Source organism: Sparus aurata, chromosome 17 (genome assembly GCF_900880675.1).
Source record: "Sparus aurata chromosome 17, fSpaAur1.1, whole genome shotgun sequence".
Classification (NCBI taxonomy): Eukaryota; Metazoa; Chordata; class Actinopteri; order Spariformes; family Sparidae; genus Sparus; species Sparus aurata.
Window position 1 is genome coordinate 4421857 of NC_044203.1, and position 18394 is coordinate 4440250.

The following is an 18394-nucleotide window of genomic DNA, read 5'->3' on the forward strand; positions in this document are numbered from 1 at the left end:
ATGGAACGAATGGTTACAGACAGACTGGTGTATATTCTTCTTCTACTGTTATATATTGTGTCCCATATCAGAGCGGCTTTAGGGCTGGATGATCCACAATGGATTTGAGAGACAGCGAGATCCTCCCAGTGGCATTGGCAGGTATTGGCACCGCAGTGGCATCCTGTGGCATGTCCGTGCCATCTCCTGGCATATTATGTATGTATTATATATATATATACATATATACACATAATATATACATATTAGATATAAGAATAAGAATAGTACAATATGTACAATATTTTTTTTACATTCACATTTATGCTATGGAACAGATATTAATAAGATAATATTAAGAAGTGCAAAATTTTGTACATTAAAATGTGCAAACAGGTAGAGATGCCACGGACATGCCACAGGTTGCCACTGCAGTGCCACTACCTGCCGATACACTGGGGGGATCTCACTGCTGCTGGAGGATTCAGCATTAATGCTAGAACTGGACATCAGGAAGGCTCTTGCAAATAAAGAAGCAGTAGTAGAGAGACTGGGAGGAGGTAGGTTTTATTTTTCAACAAGGCCAATAATTAAATATGCATCAAGTATAAGAATGGGCAGGAGGGACAGTGTGGTAATCACTAGGCTGAGACTGGGTCACTGTGCTCTAAATCATGGCCAGACAAGGTTGGTAAGTACCCTGATGTAAAATACACCTGCGGAGAGCCAGAGACGGGGAATCCTGCCAAACAACAGGAGCTGTTCTAAATGTCTCCATGGCAGGACTGTGTAAGGTTCTGAAAATGACTTCTGTTGATAACCTGCGGAGGGCAGCAACACGCCGTGGCTGCGTCCAGTCTGCCTAAAACATACAAGAATAATAAGAAGAAGAACACGAAGAGGAGTAGAAGAAGTAGTAGAAGAAGAAGTAGAAGAAGAAGAAGAAGAAGAAGAAGAAGAAGAAGCAGAGAAAGAGAAGAGATGAGTGAACTCAGCGGCTGTATGGTGAGGGCAGACCAGACCATTAAACAGCGCTACGTCTTATTTCAGCTCTTAACAGCTGACCGCTAACACTCCTACTGCGCTACACTGTATGCTAGACAGTGCACATCTTGCTGTCCCGTCATGTGTCTGAACTGACTGTTATTCTGGCCTCATGTGACGTTTGTTCTCAGCCACACTGCAACAGCTAAATACAAGTAGCCTACACGTAAGCAGCTTATTCAGCGCACATTGCGGGTTGATTGTCTTTATGAGTCGCTAACAGGTGAACGTCATCAAAGACTTCCCTCTGAGGTTGAAATGGAAAGTGTCGTCATCACTGTAACCTTGCATTAGTAAAGCAGCTGAGAGCTTTGACGTCTGATGACAGACGCTATGTACTTTGAAAGCAGGCCTGCTGATGGACCGGCTGCAGAGGCCATGAGACGAGCAGCATCAGCGATGTCTATCAAGTTCCTTTTGCGACACGCCATCAGGTAACACTGCTTTAACACGTTGAACGACCAGTCAAGTCCAACCTGCTGCTGCTGCTCAGGTGAAAACACTGGTGTCTGAATAACCAGACAGCCTCTCTGTCCACTCCCTGGTGTGATCCAGGGATGTTCCCACTGAGCGTCATCTGAGTAACATCTCCATAGGCTCAATTCAACGTCTTTGATGGGGTTGAAAATACTTCCAGTGGAGAGCCAGAGTGAAAGAGTGCAAGTGTTGCTGCTGTTCAACAATCACTGGTGATGTCCAAGTGACACCTAACAGGCTGAAGTTTCTACAATGTAATGTTGAGCAACTATTCAGCTTCGGTTACAGACGCCTGACTGGGTTCAAAATTAAAGTTTTAAAACTACAGGGTTGTTTTGAACCCCAAGCCTCAACCTCAGTAGCTGCTGAGGGAGGCGTGCTCTTTACCAGGAGAGCTATCATCAGCTTTATCAAAGACCATGTTTGGTAACTTGACCTACGATTCATTGACCTACCTGATGAAGGAGATGTTTCTGCTCAGTGGGTTCTGTGGCAGTTCTGCTAGCACTGTGAACAGACACCTTATATTCACCTGTGTCTCTTTTAATAACATAACATTGATGAGTAGGATTTTGTGTACGTTACTGCAGTAATGATAACAGAAAATAATTGTATTGACGTATTCTTCACTTTAAGTTATTTATCAAATAAAAATGCCAAACATTTATGCAGCATCTACAAGGATAAGGACAGAAATTAAATGCAAGTATGTAACAGAGTGGCTCTGAGTAGAGTGCATACCTCTGCCAAGTCCAGACGGCTCCATTTAACTCAGTCATGCCTAATAGAGTATTAAAACATATCTAAATCTGCAACATTTGGGTTTGATTTGAATTTGCATCAAATTGTACTCACTCATAGAAACCAGCCACATAAATACACAATGTTTTCATCAACATCCATGCATTATTCCCTGATAAATTAACAAAAATGTTGGCAAAACTCCCTGTCTCACAGTGTCAAAAAAAGTGAAAACACATCTGGAATCCTCAATGCAGTTAGACCTGCACCAGAAGTTAATGGTTTTTTCTGGGCAGAGATCCATCCTCCATCCAAGTTTCATTAAAGCAATCAGTTCAGTAGTTTGCCCACTGCCAGAAACTGAAATTCATTGATTGATTGATCGATACTCAAAAATATAATTGTTTGCTGTGCCAGCTCTGTTGTCTGTCTGCACAGGACGCATGGAACAAAAACTTACCTTCAGTATTGTTTTCTTTATAGGTTCGAGAGGAAACATGTGGCCACGCATTTAGTCCAGCAGAGGGCTATGTCAGGGGCAGATGCTGTCAATGCACTCAGACCTTTTTATTTTGCCGTCCATCCTGACTTCTTTGGTCAACATCCTAGGGAACGGGTAGGTCTCTATTTATCCTGGATAAATTAATACATTCTTGTAAATGTTATGTGATTAACCTGTTACTGTGATGATATTGGTGGATGGCTTGGCTGTGTGTGGGTGTGGATGGCTAGGTTGGTGTGGGTTTGTGTGTAGGCTTGGGCAATAAACCGAAAATTTACCGATACCGAAATTTACAACGATAACCGACGTCATTTTACTGCGGTCAAGCCAGCCGTGGTTCGCGTTTGCTTGGTCAAATCAGCCGCACGTTGTTTTCTAGTGCGCGAATATACGAACATTTACGGTAATTGTAATGACACCGCTCTAAAGAGCTGCTGGTAGTGACAGTGGGGCAGACTGAAGTCACACAGTCAGACCCGTGAAAATTACGATACTTTTACAGTAATTATTCCCGGTAATATACTGAAGGTATCACAGAGGTTTGCGTCCGGATTTCAAAGTAAAGTACGAAAGGAAAAACGTAAGGATATTTCACCCAACTTTGATGTGGAATAAAAAGCTTATTTTCAATAAGTAGTCTATGATTCATAAACTGCTGAACTAAGTACTTCCTAGACTACTTGCATGCATAATATGAAGTACTTTTACTGCGTACTTTTTGAGTAATCCTCTGTCAAATTCCATTACAGAGGACAAGAATAAGGACATTTCGCCCAAATTTGACGGGGAATAAAAAGGTTATTTTCAATAAGTAGTCTATGATTCATATACTGCTGGACTTAGTACTTCCTAGACTACATGCATGCATAATATCAAGTACTTTTACTGTGTACTTTTTGAGTAATCCAATGTCAAAGTCCTTAAGAGGAAAAGATTGAGGATATTTCACCCAACTTTGATGTGGAATAAAAAGCTTATTTTCAATAAGTAGTCTATGATTCATATACTGCTGAACTTAGTACTTCCCAGACTACCTTCATGCTGAATATCAAGTACTTTTACTGTGTACTTTTTGAGTAATCCTCTGTCAAATTCCATTACAGAGGACGAGAATAAGGACATTTCGCCCAACTTTGACGGGGAATAAAAAACGTATTTTCCATAAGTAGTCTATGATTCATAAACTGCTGAACTTAGTACTTCCTAGACTACTTGCATGCATATTATCAAGTACTTTTACTGTGTACTTTTTGAGTAATCCTCTGTCAAAGTCCTTAACAGAGGACATGATTAAGTACATTTCACCCAACTTTGGTGTGAAATAAAAAGCTTATTTTCAATAAGTACTCTATGATTCATATACTGCTGAACTTAGTACTTCCCAGACAACCTTCATGCATAATATCAAGTACTTTTACTGTGTACTTTTTGAGTAATCCTCTGTCAAAGTCCTGAACAGAGGACATGATTAAGTACATTTCACCCAACTTTGACGTTAAATAAAAAGGTTATTTTCCATAAGTAGTCTATGATTCATATACCACTGAACTAAGTCCTTCCTAGACTACTTGCATGCATAATATGAAGTACTTTTACTGTGTACTTTTTGAGTAATCATCTGTCAAATTCCATTACAGAGGACAAGAATAAGTACATTTCACCCAACTTTGATGTGGATTAAAAAGCTTATTTTCAATAAGTAGTCTATGATTCATATACTGCTGAACTTAGTACGTCCTAGACTACCTTCATGCATGATATCAAGTACTTTTACTGTGTACTTTTTGAGTAATCCTCTGTCAAATCCTGACCAGATGACAAAATTAAGGATATTTCACCCAACAGTGTAATGTGGATTTACTTATGGAAAAAACGTTCATCCTTCATCATAGCATCTCGCAGAATGTCCATCATGATGCCCAAAATTCAAATTTTTAAATAAGTATGACAGATAACCTCAAAACTCCTGGTGAATAGACTCAAACACTTTCCAAAAAGTGTGTCATTAAATGTGTAGTCTTTCATATATGTTTTATATGACAAAACATTTGTCCATAACACAGTTGTCAAAATAATGAATCAAAAGTTTATTTTCATTAAGATATTTAAAAAGTAATTTGACCTTATAAGCTTGCCAATTGTGTATATTATGGAAATATCTAGTTTATTCATCAAAAAAGCATACTGTTATTTTGACTTTTTGGTTGAAATGTACCCCTCATTATAGAATGACCCAATATCTCTGTGTCTGTGTGTTAAACTGTGTCTTAATTCCTCTGCTTTACATGCTTTATACAGGTCGGTTACATCATAAATTAACTTAATTAAGCATATTAAAAAATTTAATTTGAGCTGATTGTTTGGATACACGTTTCACTGCTCTTTTTATAGGTGTTTCATACACTGTATAACTACACTATGTGAAAATGGTGTTTGGAAACAATTTATGCTGTGAAATTGACCAAAAGAATGTAATGTATTTACAGAAACTCTTTGAAATTGAACTACTTAAACCTGAGATGAGGTAAAAAGATATGCACTGTGCTTAGGTGACTGTTATGATACATGATGTTAAATAAATCATACAGAGAGGCAATCTGGAAAGGAAACAAGACAAACTGTGTCCTCATTCCCCTGCTTTACCTGCATTTTATCGGTCACATAATTGTTACCGTGGTCTCCCAGCCCTGGGAACTTTTTGTGCTCCATCTTCTTGACTGTCAGCTAGGATTGGCAAATCTATCTCAACTCCTCTCTTCTGCTCCTAGTCAACCGCAGTCACAATGTCTGCTGGCTGATGGTCAGCTATATTCTCAAGTTGTATCCATGGCCATATATGCTTGGGGTGTTATAACTGTAAAAAGACCTACCCATGAATCCAAGTTTCAGATTTACACAGTGTTGGAGAAAATACTCTAATCTTTTACTTAACAAAAAGGGCGAACTATCCTTATTATCCTTGTGCTCTGTTAAGGATTTTGACACAAGATTACTCGAAAAGTCCACAGTAAAAGTACTTGATATTGTGCATGCAAGTAGTCTAGGAAGTACTAAGTAAAGCAGTTTATGAATTATGGAAACTAACATTTTTATTTAACGTCAAAGTTGGGTGAAATATCCTTAATTTTGTCATCTGGTCAGGATTTGACAGAGGATTACTCAAAAAGTACACAGTAAAAGTACTTCATATTATGTATGCAAGTAGTCTAGGAAGGACTAAGTTCAGTGGTATATGAATCATGGACTACTTATGGAAAATAACCTTTTTATTTAACGTCAAAGTTGGGTGAAATGTACTTAATCATGTCCTCTGTTAGGGACTTTGACAGAGGATGACTCGAAAAGTCCACAGTAAAAGTACTTGATATTGTGCATGCAAGTAGTCTAGGAAGTACTAAGTAAAGCAGTTTATGAATCATGGACTACTTATGGAAAATAACCTTTTTATTTAACGTCAAAGTTGGGTGAAATGTACTTAATCATGTCCTCTGTTAAGGACTTTGACAGAGGATTACTCGAAAAGTCCACAGTAAAAGTACTTGATATTATGCATGCAAGTAGTCTAGGAAGTACTAAGTTCAGCAGTTTATGAATCATAGACTACTTATGGAAAATAAGCTTTTTATTCCACGTCAAAGTTGGGTGAAATATCCTTACGTTTTTCCTTTCGTCCTTTGAAATCCGGACGCAAACCTCCGTGATACCTTCAGTATATTACCGGGAATAATTACTGTAAAAGTATCGTAATTTTCACGGGTCTGACTGTGTGACTTCAGTCTGCCCCACTGTCACTACCAGCAGCTCTTTAGAGCGGTGTCATTACGATTACCGTAAATGTTCGTATATTCGCACACTAGAAAACAACGTGCGGCTGATTTGACCAAGCAAACGCGAACCACGGCTGGCTTGACCGCAGTGTCATTTTGGCCATGTCGGTATATTCGGTGTCATAGGCATAACATCCACTAGGGTCAGGGGACATGTTAGGTCCACTTGATTAATCTACCCCGGCGTATACCGATGTGCTTATTTTACATTAATTTGATGGCAAACTCCGCCCGCCCATGCGACCCCAGCTATGCCAGGTTAGTAATCAAGTGAACCCACTCTCGCTGTGAGTGGCGGACAGTTTGTGTAATGATGCTTATCGTTCATTTATCGTTACTAAGGTGTGTAGCTCAGTATATCGTGATATTGATTTGAGGCCATATCGCCCAGCCCTATTTGTGTATACAGTTGAAGTGATTTGTTGACTGGCAGCTGTTGGCCAGAACACAGTCCTAATTGTTTTGAGTTTGTTAAAGAGGATGCTTCAGCACACCGTTTCATATTGTGTTCTACAGGAAGTAAATGAGAATTCACTAAAGAGGCTGAATGGCTATCTGGACAATCTGCAGAAGCCTGGCTCATGCTCAGTTCAGCCAATGAAGCTTACCTTTTATGTCAGGGACACTAAGGACAGCAGTGATGTGCAGCCAGACCTCTTCACCTCGGGTACAGTTTCTATTAATACTGCTCCTAATATTTGCAACTTCTATCTTTTATAAATCTAAACTTCCCCCTGGTTTTCAGGGTTCCGCTCAGTGAGTTTCACCCTGCACACAAATGATGTCTTGAGCACAGTGATGAATGTCTTGAAGTCCTGCAGCCTGCCCATGGAACACATGAGGGGAATGGAAGCCAGTACAGAGACATCTGGAGGTCCACCTGATGCTGGGGTGCCTTTCTACAGACCTATCAAATGGGATAAGAGTTACTACACCTTCACTGGTTTCAGAGACCCTGAGGAGGAGCTGCAGCAGGCCAGGAGAGTGGAGCTTACACTCAGGTTAGTGAAACTGACCTCTGCTCTGTATTACAGCTAGACAGTGCATGAAGTAGAGCTTGTTAACAAAGATCTTTTTTGAGACAGACCACAATCATAAATGATTATTATTAATCATAAGAAACATTTATTTAATAAGTTTCTGCTCTGTTGATCTTTGGACAGAGACAGGTTTCAGGGCTCCAGACTGCGACCAAATGACCAATGCACTGTCTCAAATGAACAATTTGAGACAGTGCGACCAGTGAATTTACCATTGTTTTTTTTGTTTTTTTTACACTGCGAAATGGAAGGGGTGAATCAAAGACTCTGGAATCTGGAATCACAGGTGGCAGGCCAATGTGTGTGAGAGAGGCAGGGGATGTGGAATGGGACTATGAGTGGCTAATGTTTGGAGGGGGAGGGTCCTAAAGTTGTTCCGAGCACCGAAAGAGAAGGTTTCACTTTCAGCGAACAATGGCGAAACAAACTCTTGACGCTCTCTTTCTTCCCGATTAGCCCAGTAGTGTGCCAGAGTACGATGTGCGCCCCTAAATTTTCTGATTGTGCTCCTAAAATTTGCAGTCAGGGGCCACTGTGCTCCTGGTAAATAAAGTTGGTCTGGAGCCCTGGGTTTACCCACGCTTCCAGATCATAGCTGTCATCATGAAAACACATTAAGCACTTCATTTGAATAGGTAAATTATGAAGCTGGAAATATTTGTGAGGGTAAAGAATATTAAAGACAACCAACCATATACAATCACATATCCACTGATAAAGAGCATGTACATCATGGCAGCCTTCAGTTCCAGTGGTTTCTACGGCTCTCATGTTTCTGTGATGAATGAGTGGAACACAAACTACTTTGTCACCAAAACATTCATTAAGTTTGGTTCAATAATAAATAATGTATTATTGGTCTTATGAAAATGTGACTAAATCTGCTGCATTAAAAATATACACACAGTAACTTAGTATAGGAAGTTGTGTGAATCAAATGTTCTTGGTAGCATGGCTTCTTAACTTCTTCTGAGTGATTCTTATAGCAGCCGATGACTTTTCTGGGTCCATGTTAATAGGACTTGTTTGATACAGCCATTAGACTCAGACACAAACACTACAATATGAAAGTCTACTGAGCTCAGCATTGATCTGAAAGAGCACATTATTGATTTGAACGAGTCAGAAAAGTCAATTAGAGCCATTTCAAAGCAGTTCCAGGAACCAAGATGTCTGTACAAACAACTGTCTGTAAGTATAAAGTGCATAGCACAGCTGTGTCCCTGCCACGACCAGAAAACACAAACTATCACCTGCTGCTGAGAGAAAACTGGTCAGGATGGTCAAGAGTCAACCAAAATCCACCAAAAAGCAAGTCAGTAATGCATTAGAAGCTGCTGGAAGACAGGTGTGTCCACAGTCAATGTGTTTTCCATCGACGTGAGCTCACCATAGCTGGTGATAATTCTGTGTCGGTTTGTCATCGTGAGTTATTGTGGCTTTATAGAACGTATTCTCTAAGTGTGGTTTCAGAGTGATTTCATCCTTTTCTTTGTCAGCTCGTGGCTGAGAAACAATGAGCCCAAGGCGACGAAGAAGCACGTTGCAAGTCTTCCTAGGAGAGAAGAGCTAGACAGACTGAAGAAAGAGCTGTGTCACAAATTTGATCTGGATGATATCAGGTACGCTCAACAACACCAGTCCACCTGATCATGTCTACTCACCTGTCTGAGTAGTCTGATGAGCCTAGTTCTTGGCAAAATAATCAGCAGTTTACCAAGTCCAACATCCTGGTTCTGTGGTTATCAGAGGACAGAATTACTTCAGTAAGTAAGTTAACTCTGATGCTTGTTTCACTTCTCTGCAAGTCACTGAAGAACATGGTGTAAATTACAGAACAAAAAATGTATTTAGTCCGGCAGATTAAGTCCAAATTCCAGGACAATTGTTCACTTTGTGATACAAGCACCAAATTTGGCATGAATAATTCCTAGACCCTACTTTTTGAGAAAAGCCTGTTAGCCACCTGAAAATCCAACATGGTGTCCATTTTTCAAGATGGCGGCCACATAAAATGTACCAAAACCCCTTTTTTATTGTAGAATGGTAATGGCTGGGCATATTAAAAAGAACTGGACATCGAATTGTATGTATTTTGAGTAGACAAATCCAATGATGCAACTAAAAAAACTGTTTTAAGGCTAGTTTTCAAGATGGCTGCCATTTTTCGACTCAAATTCGCAGTTTTCTGTTAAATTTTATCACACATGAAGTTTCAATTATGCAAAATGTTTTGATCCGACCGTCATCAGAAAAGGCAGTCGGACTGATCAGCCGGCTCCTGTCTCCCTGAAGCGGTCAAAAAAGTGTCTCTAACGGGGGTGTAGCTGGATGGCAATGGAGTAAGGTGCGTTTAGCGTGGGCTCCCGCCAAGCCTGTTTTTAATTTAGTTTCTTTACTGAACATTTCACCATATCGATCCGTGAAAAGTTTCAGTATTTAACTTTAAATTGAAGTCAAGCCGCCTAAGTGCACAGATGGCATTGAATCTACGAAAATCTAAATTTACCGGATGCTCTAACACCAGGCCCACTGCCTCCTCAGACCGAAGTGGCTCCGATCGCCCAGGTGGATCGTCACCATCGCCACTGGAGTCTGGTGATGACATGGATACTTAGGCTCTGAAGTCTGAAATTCTTATCTCGCTAAAAGCAGAAATCTCAGCGGTGATAAAACGGAGCTGAAAAATGCTCTTTCGGAAGACTTCGACTTTCTCAAGAGTGAGTTGCAAGCGGTGAAAACCGAAATAAGAAATAGCACTGCAACGCTCCACACGGAGATCGACCACGTGAAGGCTAATGTCAAGGAAGTGGAGGACGGCCTGTCCGCTTGGTCGGACGAGGTGGTTACTCTGCAAAATACAGTGAGAGATCTGAAAACAGAATTAACAGGACTGAAGGAGCAGTGTGAGAATATGGAGGGGCGAATGAGGAGGTGTAACGTAAGGATCCTTTGAAGTGAAACGCCCAGCTCGAGCTCTACCACATCGGTGGCTAAGCTGCTAACTGAGGCATTACGGCTTGAAAAGGAGCCGCTGATCGATCGTTCACATCGGAGCCTGGGACCGGCAAAACCAGGTGGTAAGCCCCGGGTCATCATCGCCAAACTACATTATTACCATGAATGTGCAGAAGTGCTGCACCGCAAATGCACTCGGGGCCCACTTCGCTTCAACGGAGATCCCATCACCATCTTCCCCGACTACACTACAAGCGTGGCTAAAGCCCGGGCTGCTTTCACAGAGGTGAGGAAGCTCCTGCGCGACCGTCAGGGAGCCCGGTTTGGATTATTGTTTCCAGCTCGGCTCCGAATTACAAATGGGGAAGATGACAAGCAGTTTACCGATCCTGACAAAGCGATGGCCTATGTGAAGATGAACATCATCCCAGCCATGGATAATGGAAACTAACTGTAAGACTGAACTCTTTAAACTAGTATAACGTCCGGCCTGATTTTGTTTACATCAATAACTTTTTCTGAGGAGATGATGCTTTAATATTTGAAGTACTTGTCCCGGACTACTGATCAGTTCATATTAGGGCTGAACGATATATCGTTATCGTATCTATATCTAGATATGAACATTCAAGATATTCATATCGAAAAAGCAACGATATAAACGATATAGACTACCCGCTCGCCCTGCACGTACAGCTCTGGCAGTCACAACAAATATCCTTTTTACGATTGCCCATGAATGCACCGCTAAGGCCAGCCAACCACAAACCTTATTTCATGCTTGCTGTGGATCGACAGCTGAAGTCAACCAATGACAAACATAAGAGGGCGGGAGTGAGGGAGACGGAGACTGAGACGCACACACAACTTGGCAACTTCCTAGCTAGTTTAGCGACTTTTCAGACCCTCTTAGCGACTTTATTTCTAAAAAGCGACTAGCATCAAATTTAGCGACTAATTCAGATCATCAGGGGAAAGGCGAGTAATATATTATATTGTAATTCTCCTGCTGCTAATAGTCATCGCATTCCGCGGCTCCCCTGCAGCAGCGCCGGCTCTCTGTCCTCTCACACGGCTGCAGGCGGCAGGTGTGTATGTAGGGGGGCTGGCTGGGGCAGCAGGAGCGGACGCTGCGGCCGCTCGCTCTGTGGATTTGAGACCGTATGGCTGCCCACTACTCTGTTTTGATCCGTTAATTCTCTGACTTCTTAGTCTTTCTAAATTCCACTGGTACTTTACCAGCGATAACCTGAAGCTGCTGAGTCTCGATCTTCACTTTCACTCTTTCTCTCCAGATTAGGATGTCATTGTTCATCTTGTAAAAATGCGCATAGTTCGTTTGATCTTCTCCCTCCCTTTACTGTTGTTACTTCAAATATATTTGTCTCTGTAGTGAGTTTGTGATTATTTGGTAAAGATTTCTCTATCAACCATTTGTATATGGCTTAAAATAATCTCTTTATTTTTCTGAAAAATGCTTGGTTTTCACCGAACCCGTAGTCATATCGTATCGTATCGATATCGAGATATCTGGCATGAATATCGAGATATGAAATTTTGTCCATATCGTTCAGCCCTAGTTCATATTATGTTTTTGTAGGCTGTTACTTCATGTTCAGATTTGTACAAAAGGGTATTATTCTGAGCCCAGTTGCTAGAGTACTATTTACGCTATATGCTGATAAGGAGCGACTGGGTTTGGAGGAGTGAAGTCGGTTCCAACGTTGCGGTTCACTCACTTTGAGGGCTGCCTATAGTTGTGCATCCGTCGCACGCCAGGGATTTTTTTTTTTTTTTTTATTAGGGCCCGAGCAGGGAACCTGCGAGGTCACTATTGTAATCGTAATGATTATTATTAGGGCCCAAGCAGGGAACCTGCAAGGACCCTATTGTAATTGAAATGATTTTTATTATTAGGGCCCGAGCAGGGAACCTGCAAGGACCCTATTGTAATTGAAATGATTTTTAGGGCCCGAGCAGGTCATCGACCTGTGAGGTCCCTATTGTAATTGGAAGGACTAGTGTACCGCTTTAACTGCAATTTTGGAGGCCTGAACATACCCAAAAACTCACCAAATTTGGAATATACGTCACATCTAGTGAAAAATTTGATAATTTAATGCCGTTGGGCGAGGTCGTGACCTGCGGGCTCTGTAGCGCCCCCTAATGTTCTTCCCTGCCTTCCACATGCGCGTAGATGAACGAAATTCGGTAAGCAGATTCATCGTGAGCAGACGCACAAAAAAGTCTGTGGGGACCATACTGTCACTCCAACAGGAAGTCAGCTATTTAGATGTGTGGCGGCGTTTTTGTCCAATTCATGCCTACTTTGAAAATTATCTTGTCCTAGAGCTTAAACACCGCAGTCTTCAAATTAACTCAGTAATTTTCTTCATGTCTTGAAGAACAAAAGTTATGGAAATCATTCAGCTGCACCAAACTTTAGTGGGCGGTGCGGGGGAAACCATTTTTTCCTCACGCCGTCAAGCATCGAGGCTTTATAACTCTATCATACAATTTCCTATCCACACCAAACTGCTCGTAACTGTAGAGGCTGTCTCCCCGAACAAGTCTCATCATGACTACTAAGTCGGCCATTTAGCTTTTCGCCACCATTTTGAAATATTGCCAATCTTCATACTTAAATTATCTCCTCCTACAGATGTAACGCCACCGACTTCAAAGTCACTCAGTAGCATCCTCTGACCTTGAAGATGAAAAGTTTTGGAAATCTTTATCCTACGTCATACCTGCTGGCCACAGTGGAGCGGTCAATTCAAATCCTTCGCCGTAAAGCATCGTGTCCTCGTAACTTCTTCATACAATGTTCTATCTCGGCCAAATCTAGAGGGAATCTAGAGGGAGTCGCCCTGAATAGATCTGTGCATCAATACTGTGTCATATCAATAGCGCCACCCACTGGAAACCCACTGGAAACATGAGGTAAATATTATCTCAGTCAATGTTGGCGCCCTACATGCATATACCTAAATGAAATTTGGCACGCATGTGTGTTATGACAAGACGCACAAATGACTCATTTACACCCACACTCTCAGTCCAACAGGAAGTGGTCAATTTTGCTTAGAAGCACATGAATTTATGGTGTACATGATGCAAGTCGCCACTAGATGGCATTGTTGTCTTTCAAGGCACATGTATCCTGTCTGAATAACCTCTGAGTAATTCCATTCAATTCCAGTAAGTCAGCCGCATATTCATCAGATTTTATTGAAACTTCAAAAGGTGGCAGCACGCACTTCTTGGAATAAAAACTAGCAAACAAAGCAGAACTTAGATCAAAAGCTTGACACTGATAGACAGCCATAAATACATTGTTGAAAGAAGGCAAGTGAAGCATTATTCTACACTCATTTATGTGCAGTAATGACAAACATAGTCAGATGTACATGGCATTTGCAGGTAGTTTTGTCTACATTGCATGTTACAACAGGGCATGTTTGAAGGGTAATGGGTAGAGCCACATAATGGATAAGTGAGTGGTAGTGAGCCACAGCACACAATTTTCAAATAAGCCAATTTGCTAAGAATGCCATTTGCGTGTTGTGTCTGCCCTGTCAATGTGGCACACAACAAGATGTGTGTAGTTGTGATTCTGCCCAACTTTCCGCGATGAACGAAGTGGCTTCCCCTGCGATATGAATCAACTGAGTGAGTTCTGTGGTTAAACACAGCTACTGCAGGACGCTGGTCACACCTGGTCACCTGACCGCTGTCCCTTTCCAAAAGGAAGAATCACATCTGGCTGCACTCCACTACCTATCGAAATCTGTGGCATTTCACTTCCATCCTCCCCTATGATGCGCTGCCTTCCTGCCTTCACAGTGACAACAGAAGGCAGTGTCTTAGCTGCGCTGGTGGTCGAGTGGTTGGAGTGCATGCCACATACGCAGTGGGCCTGGGTTCGAATTTAGGGCGGAGGAAGTTTACTGCAAGCCACAACCCCCCGCTCTCTGTCCCACTTCCAATCTATTCCCTGCAAAAACACAGGTATCCATGCCTGAATTCCAGAGAAAGGCAAAGAGAAGGCCGTAACACTTCACACAATGTAACAGTGCAGAATCGATTGTCAAAACGTACCCGATTACTAAATGTTTTAGAAGTCATTCACCTGCAGTCCATTTGGGTTTCTGTGGATTGCAGGAAGTTGTTCTGACTTCACCTGGAAGCGCTTAATACTGGCAGGGGCAACCCAGCGCGTTACAAACACACGTTGGGAGAAGAGGCTGATATTCAACCCCCGCGTGCACTGTCCCAAACGCAGGCGGTTGCCGCCTCCGTGAACAACGATCAAGCAATGTGGCTTAAGGCGGAGCGCGTTTGGACGGCAGCACGCCCCAACGCGCGCGCGGACTGCGAGGGCCCGTTCATCGCTGCTTGCAGTTTTAATTATTATTATTTTTCTTCTCACAAAATGATCGCATTTTTCACTGCCTGAACATACCCCAAAACTCACCAAACTTGGAATATAAGTCACACCTGGCGAATAATTTAAGTCACACCTGGCGAAAAATTTTATAATCTATTGTCGTCCTGAATTTCCACCACTAGGTGGCGCTGTTATTAAGGAAAGCGCGTTTTGGCTAATAACTCCCATATACTATGTCGCACATTCAAAAACCTTATATCCACGCATTCAGTGAATTGTGCTGAATCTCGTGGTATAGGCCCCGCCCATTTCCGCCTACCGTTTTTTTTCCCTACATCGCAAAATGTCGAAAACCTACTTTTTCGAACTCCTCCCAGGCGATTTCACCGATTTGCACGAAACTTGGCACACAGCATCTGTGGACCCTCCTGACAAAAGTTACTCGTGGATTTTAATTAAAACAAATAATTTTAAAGTCATTAAATAACAACTTCATGCAGATTTGGTTTAAAAGAGGAAGTGTTGGATATTTCCACAGTGGTCAGGTCTAATGACATGAAACTCAGGATACTACTTCCCCATGAGCCCCTGAGGCCCTGTGCAAAATTTTAGGCGATGACTACAAGGTGGCGCTCTTTAAATTGATGTATTTTATATCTCCACAACGGTTCGTCGGATTAAGACAAAACTTGGTACATTTATTGTCAGTGCCCTCCTGAGGACATCTGATGAAGGGTTTACCGATCCGCCACTAGGTGGCGCTCTGGTGTCAGTTTAATTGTATATTTGGCCCTGTGCCCACACCATAACACTTATGGAAATGAAATTTATAGAGGTGCTATAGAAGGCCCCTGTGACTCACACATCAAAAATGACCAGCAGGTGGCGCTATTTTCAATGCAAAAGCGTTTTTGGCTCATAACTCCCACTTAATATGTTGCACATTATTAAACCTCAGCTGAAGTGTTTGGTGTAGGCCACGCCCACTTTCGCGCTAACTTTCCATTTGCAAAATCGTGACAAATGAAAAACCTACTTTTTCGAACTCCTCCTAGGCAATTTGAGTGATTTGCACCAAACTTTGAGTGAAGCATCTGTGGACCCTCCTGACAAAAAGTTATCAAAAGAATTTTGATAGTCCATAAAACGCCTGAAATATGAAATGACAAATTCCTGCATGTTGTGTTGAAAACAGTCAATCTTGCATATCTTTACAAAATACTGTCCAATTATCACATAAATGTTCATCATTGTGTGGTATCACCTAATGATGGTCTGTGTAAGATTTGGTGCAAATCGGCCAATAGATGGCGCTCTGGTGGCAGTGTAATTATTGTGAATGGAAAGTAAATGGGGAAATCTTCAAATCCTCTTCAAAACTCATCGACTTGCAACCTCTCCTTGTCCCTCATGCTTTGAGCTAGAGACACCATTCCAACTTTTAAAGAGTCAGAAGACTCAGTTTTTAAAAATCTTTTACGGTTTTCAAATCATCACAGTTTTAGTTTTAAGGATTTTTAGGCCATTTTCTCATTTTATAATGGGTGTGTATTGCATGAGCTACAGTGTGTGACATCATCGCAACAATGGAGAGCAGCTTTAAGAACTGGAGAAAAAATTCTCTTCAGCTTGATTTAGATCCCAAACCTTTTATTCAACATAGAAAATGTATACAAAGAAATGGAGGAAATCTTGTTGGCTTTCAGCTGATGGTCTCATTTAAGATGTACGGCTTGCAGTTTTGGATGTGGAAGCCCTGGAGTGACAATAACCGAAGCAGCTGCCCTATAAGCCGCAATGTTAATTTTGAGCCTAAATTTCTGAAGGAGAGCAGACGGTACCTGATTTGTCTCTAGCATTTCTGCCCTCATTTCTCACTTTCCAGAAATAAAAACGACATGACCGAGTTCAGCCATGTCTCCTCTCACTCAACATATACATATTTTGGTCATTACCATTACAGTTTTTTCAAAACTCGCAGGGGTTTGGGAGGCGTTTTCCCATTCATTCCTATGGGGACCTCTTCATCTTTGTCTCTTGTGAACGGACCGTGGCAAGGCCCGCGATTTCACCATCTACTTCAAATCTTATCAGCACTTTAAATACTTCAATCACCCAATAAAGCCACAGATTCTTTTACTGATACAGATCGACAAAAATGATGGACCGAGGCAAGGGTGTTTCCCACCAAGATTTACAATTTTATTTACAGAGCTGCCAACATCAATATTAAAAGAGACAATTTATTAAAGCTAGCGGTTAAAAAAATGACTAGGAGTGTACTGAGGATGGGCGGCCAAGGCCGCAGACAGCAGAGGGACAATTTACACTGGGACAGAGTACTCACCCCACTCCAGTGTCCTACACACATTCACACAGCAAAACCAAACAAAAAAAAAAGGGATCAACTATAAATCGTGAGGGACGTGCAAATATAATTACCAAGCACACAAAATCAGAAGGAGTGTGAAGTACAGGTGAGAGACTGTCACCAAACCCTCCACCATCGGCCGGCCTCACTTGCCGCTGCCCCTACAGCACTCGCACAAAGAGAGAAACACATTAAATCTTCATACAATAAAAACACAAATAGACATTGCAGCTCTGTGAGTTTCTTTTCCTCCTTGGTAGGAAATAAGAATTAAGAATTAACTTTATACAAAAAAAAAGAACAAATAAGAAAAACCTACATAGAAACTAAACAACCAAGTCACACAAAACAAACTAAATGCAACAAAACCTAAGCAAAACAAAACAGCAGTGGCAATCCCCATACACTACTCACAGCGTCCGCAAAGTTTTTCATACAAGCCGGCACCACGCTGGACCCGGACAGCAGACACACACGCCGACACCGTCAGAGATGAGGGGAGAAGCCGGCACCAAACTGGACAGGGACCGCAGACACACACGTCGACACCGTCAGAGATGAGGGGAGAAGCCGGCACCACGCTGGACCAGGACAGCAGACACACACGCCGACACCGTCAGAGATGAGGGGAGAAGCCGGCACCACGCTGGACCAGGACAGCAGACACACACGCCGACACCGTCAGAGATGAGGGGAGAAGCCGGCACCAAACTGGACAGGGACCGCAGACTCACACACGTCGACACCGTCAGAGATGAGGGGAGAAGCCGGCACCACGCTGGACAAGGACCGCAGACTCACACACGTCGACACCGTCAGAGATGAGGGGAGAAGCCGGCACCACGCTGGACAAGGACCGCAGACGCACGCTGACACAGTCACGGACCAAGGAGGAAAAGAGGGGGAGAGCATCGACATGCCACAGCTTATGTATGATGCACAGCTGGTCAATTAAGACCCGGAAGTAAAGTATGGCTATGGGCGAGGGACATTTTACCCAACGGCTGCCATCTACCTGCTACACTCTGTTACTTCTCCAGCGTGTGTATCTGAAGAATACGTGTG

The 18394-nt window shown here is 42.2% G+C and overlaps 1 protein-coding gene across 5 annotated transcripts in view; it reads left to right on the plus strand.

The window, feature by feature from the left end:
• Positions 1 to 850: 850 nt before the first annotated feature.
• tcaim (T cell activation inhibitor, mitochondrial) overlaps positions 851 to 18394 on the plus strand; it is a 31437-nt gene continuing 13893 nt past the window's right edge. The window contains exons 1-6 of one of the 5 annotated variants that reach the window (XM_030394088.1): positions 851 to 984; positions 1374 to 1457; positions 2725 to 2857; positions 7087 to 7237; positions 7316 to 7571; positions 9110 to 9232. In XM_030394088.1, the coding sequence (XP_030249948.1) occupies positions 1402 to 1457; positions 2725 to 2857; positions 7087 to 7237; positions 7316 to 7571; positions 9110 to 9232 (719 nt within the window). In that variant the 5' untranslated portion in view covers positions 851 to 984; positions 1374 to 1401. Of the gene's footprint in view, positions 985 to 1370; positions 1458 to 2724; positions 2858 to 7086; positions 7238 to 7315; positions 7572 to 9109; positions 9233 to 18394 lie in introns of all 5 variants that reach the window. The other 4 variants (XM_030394091.1, XM_030394089.1, XM_030394093.1 and 1 more) reach the window with 4 other exon arrangements.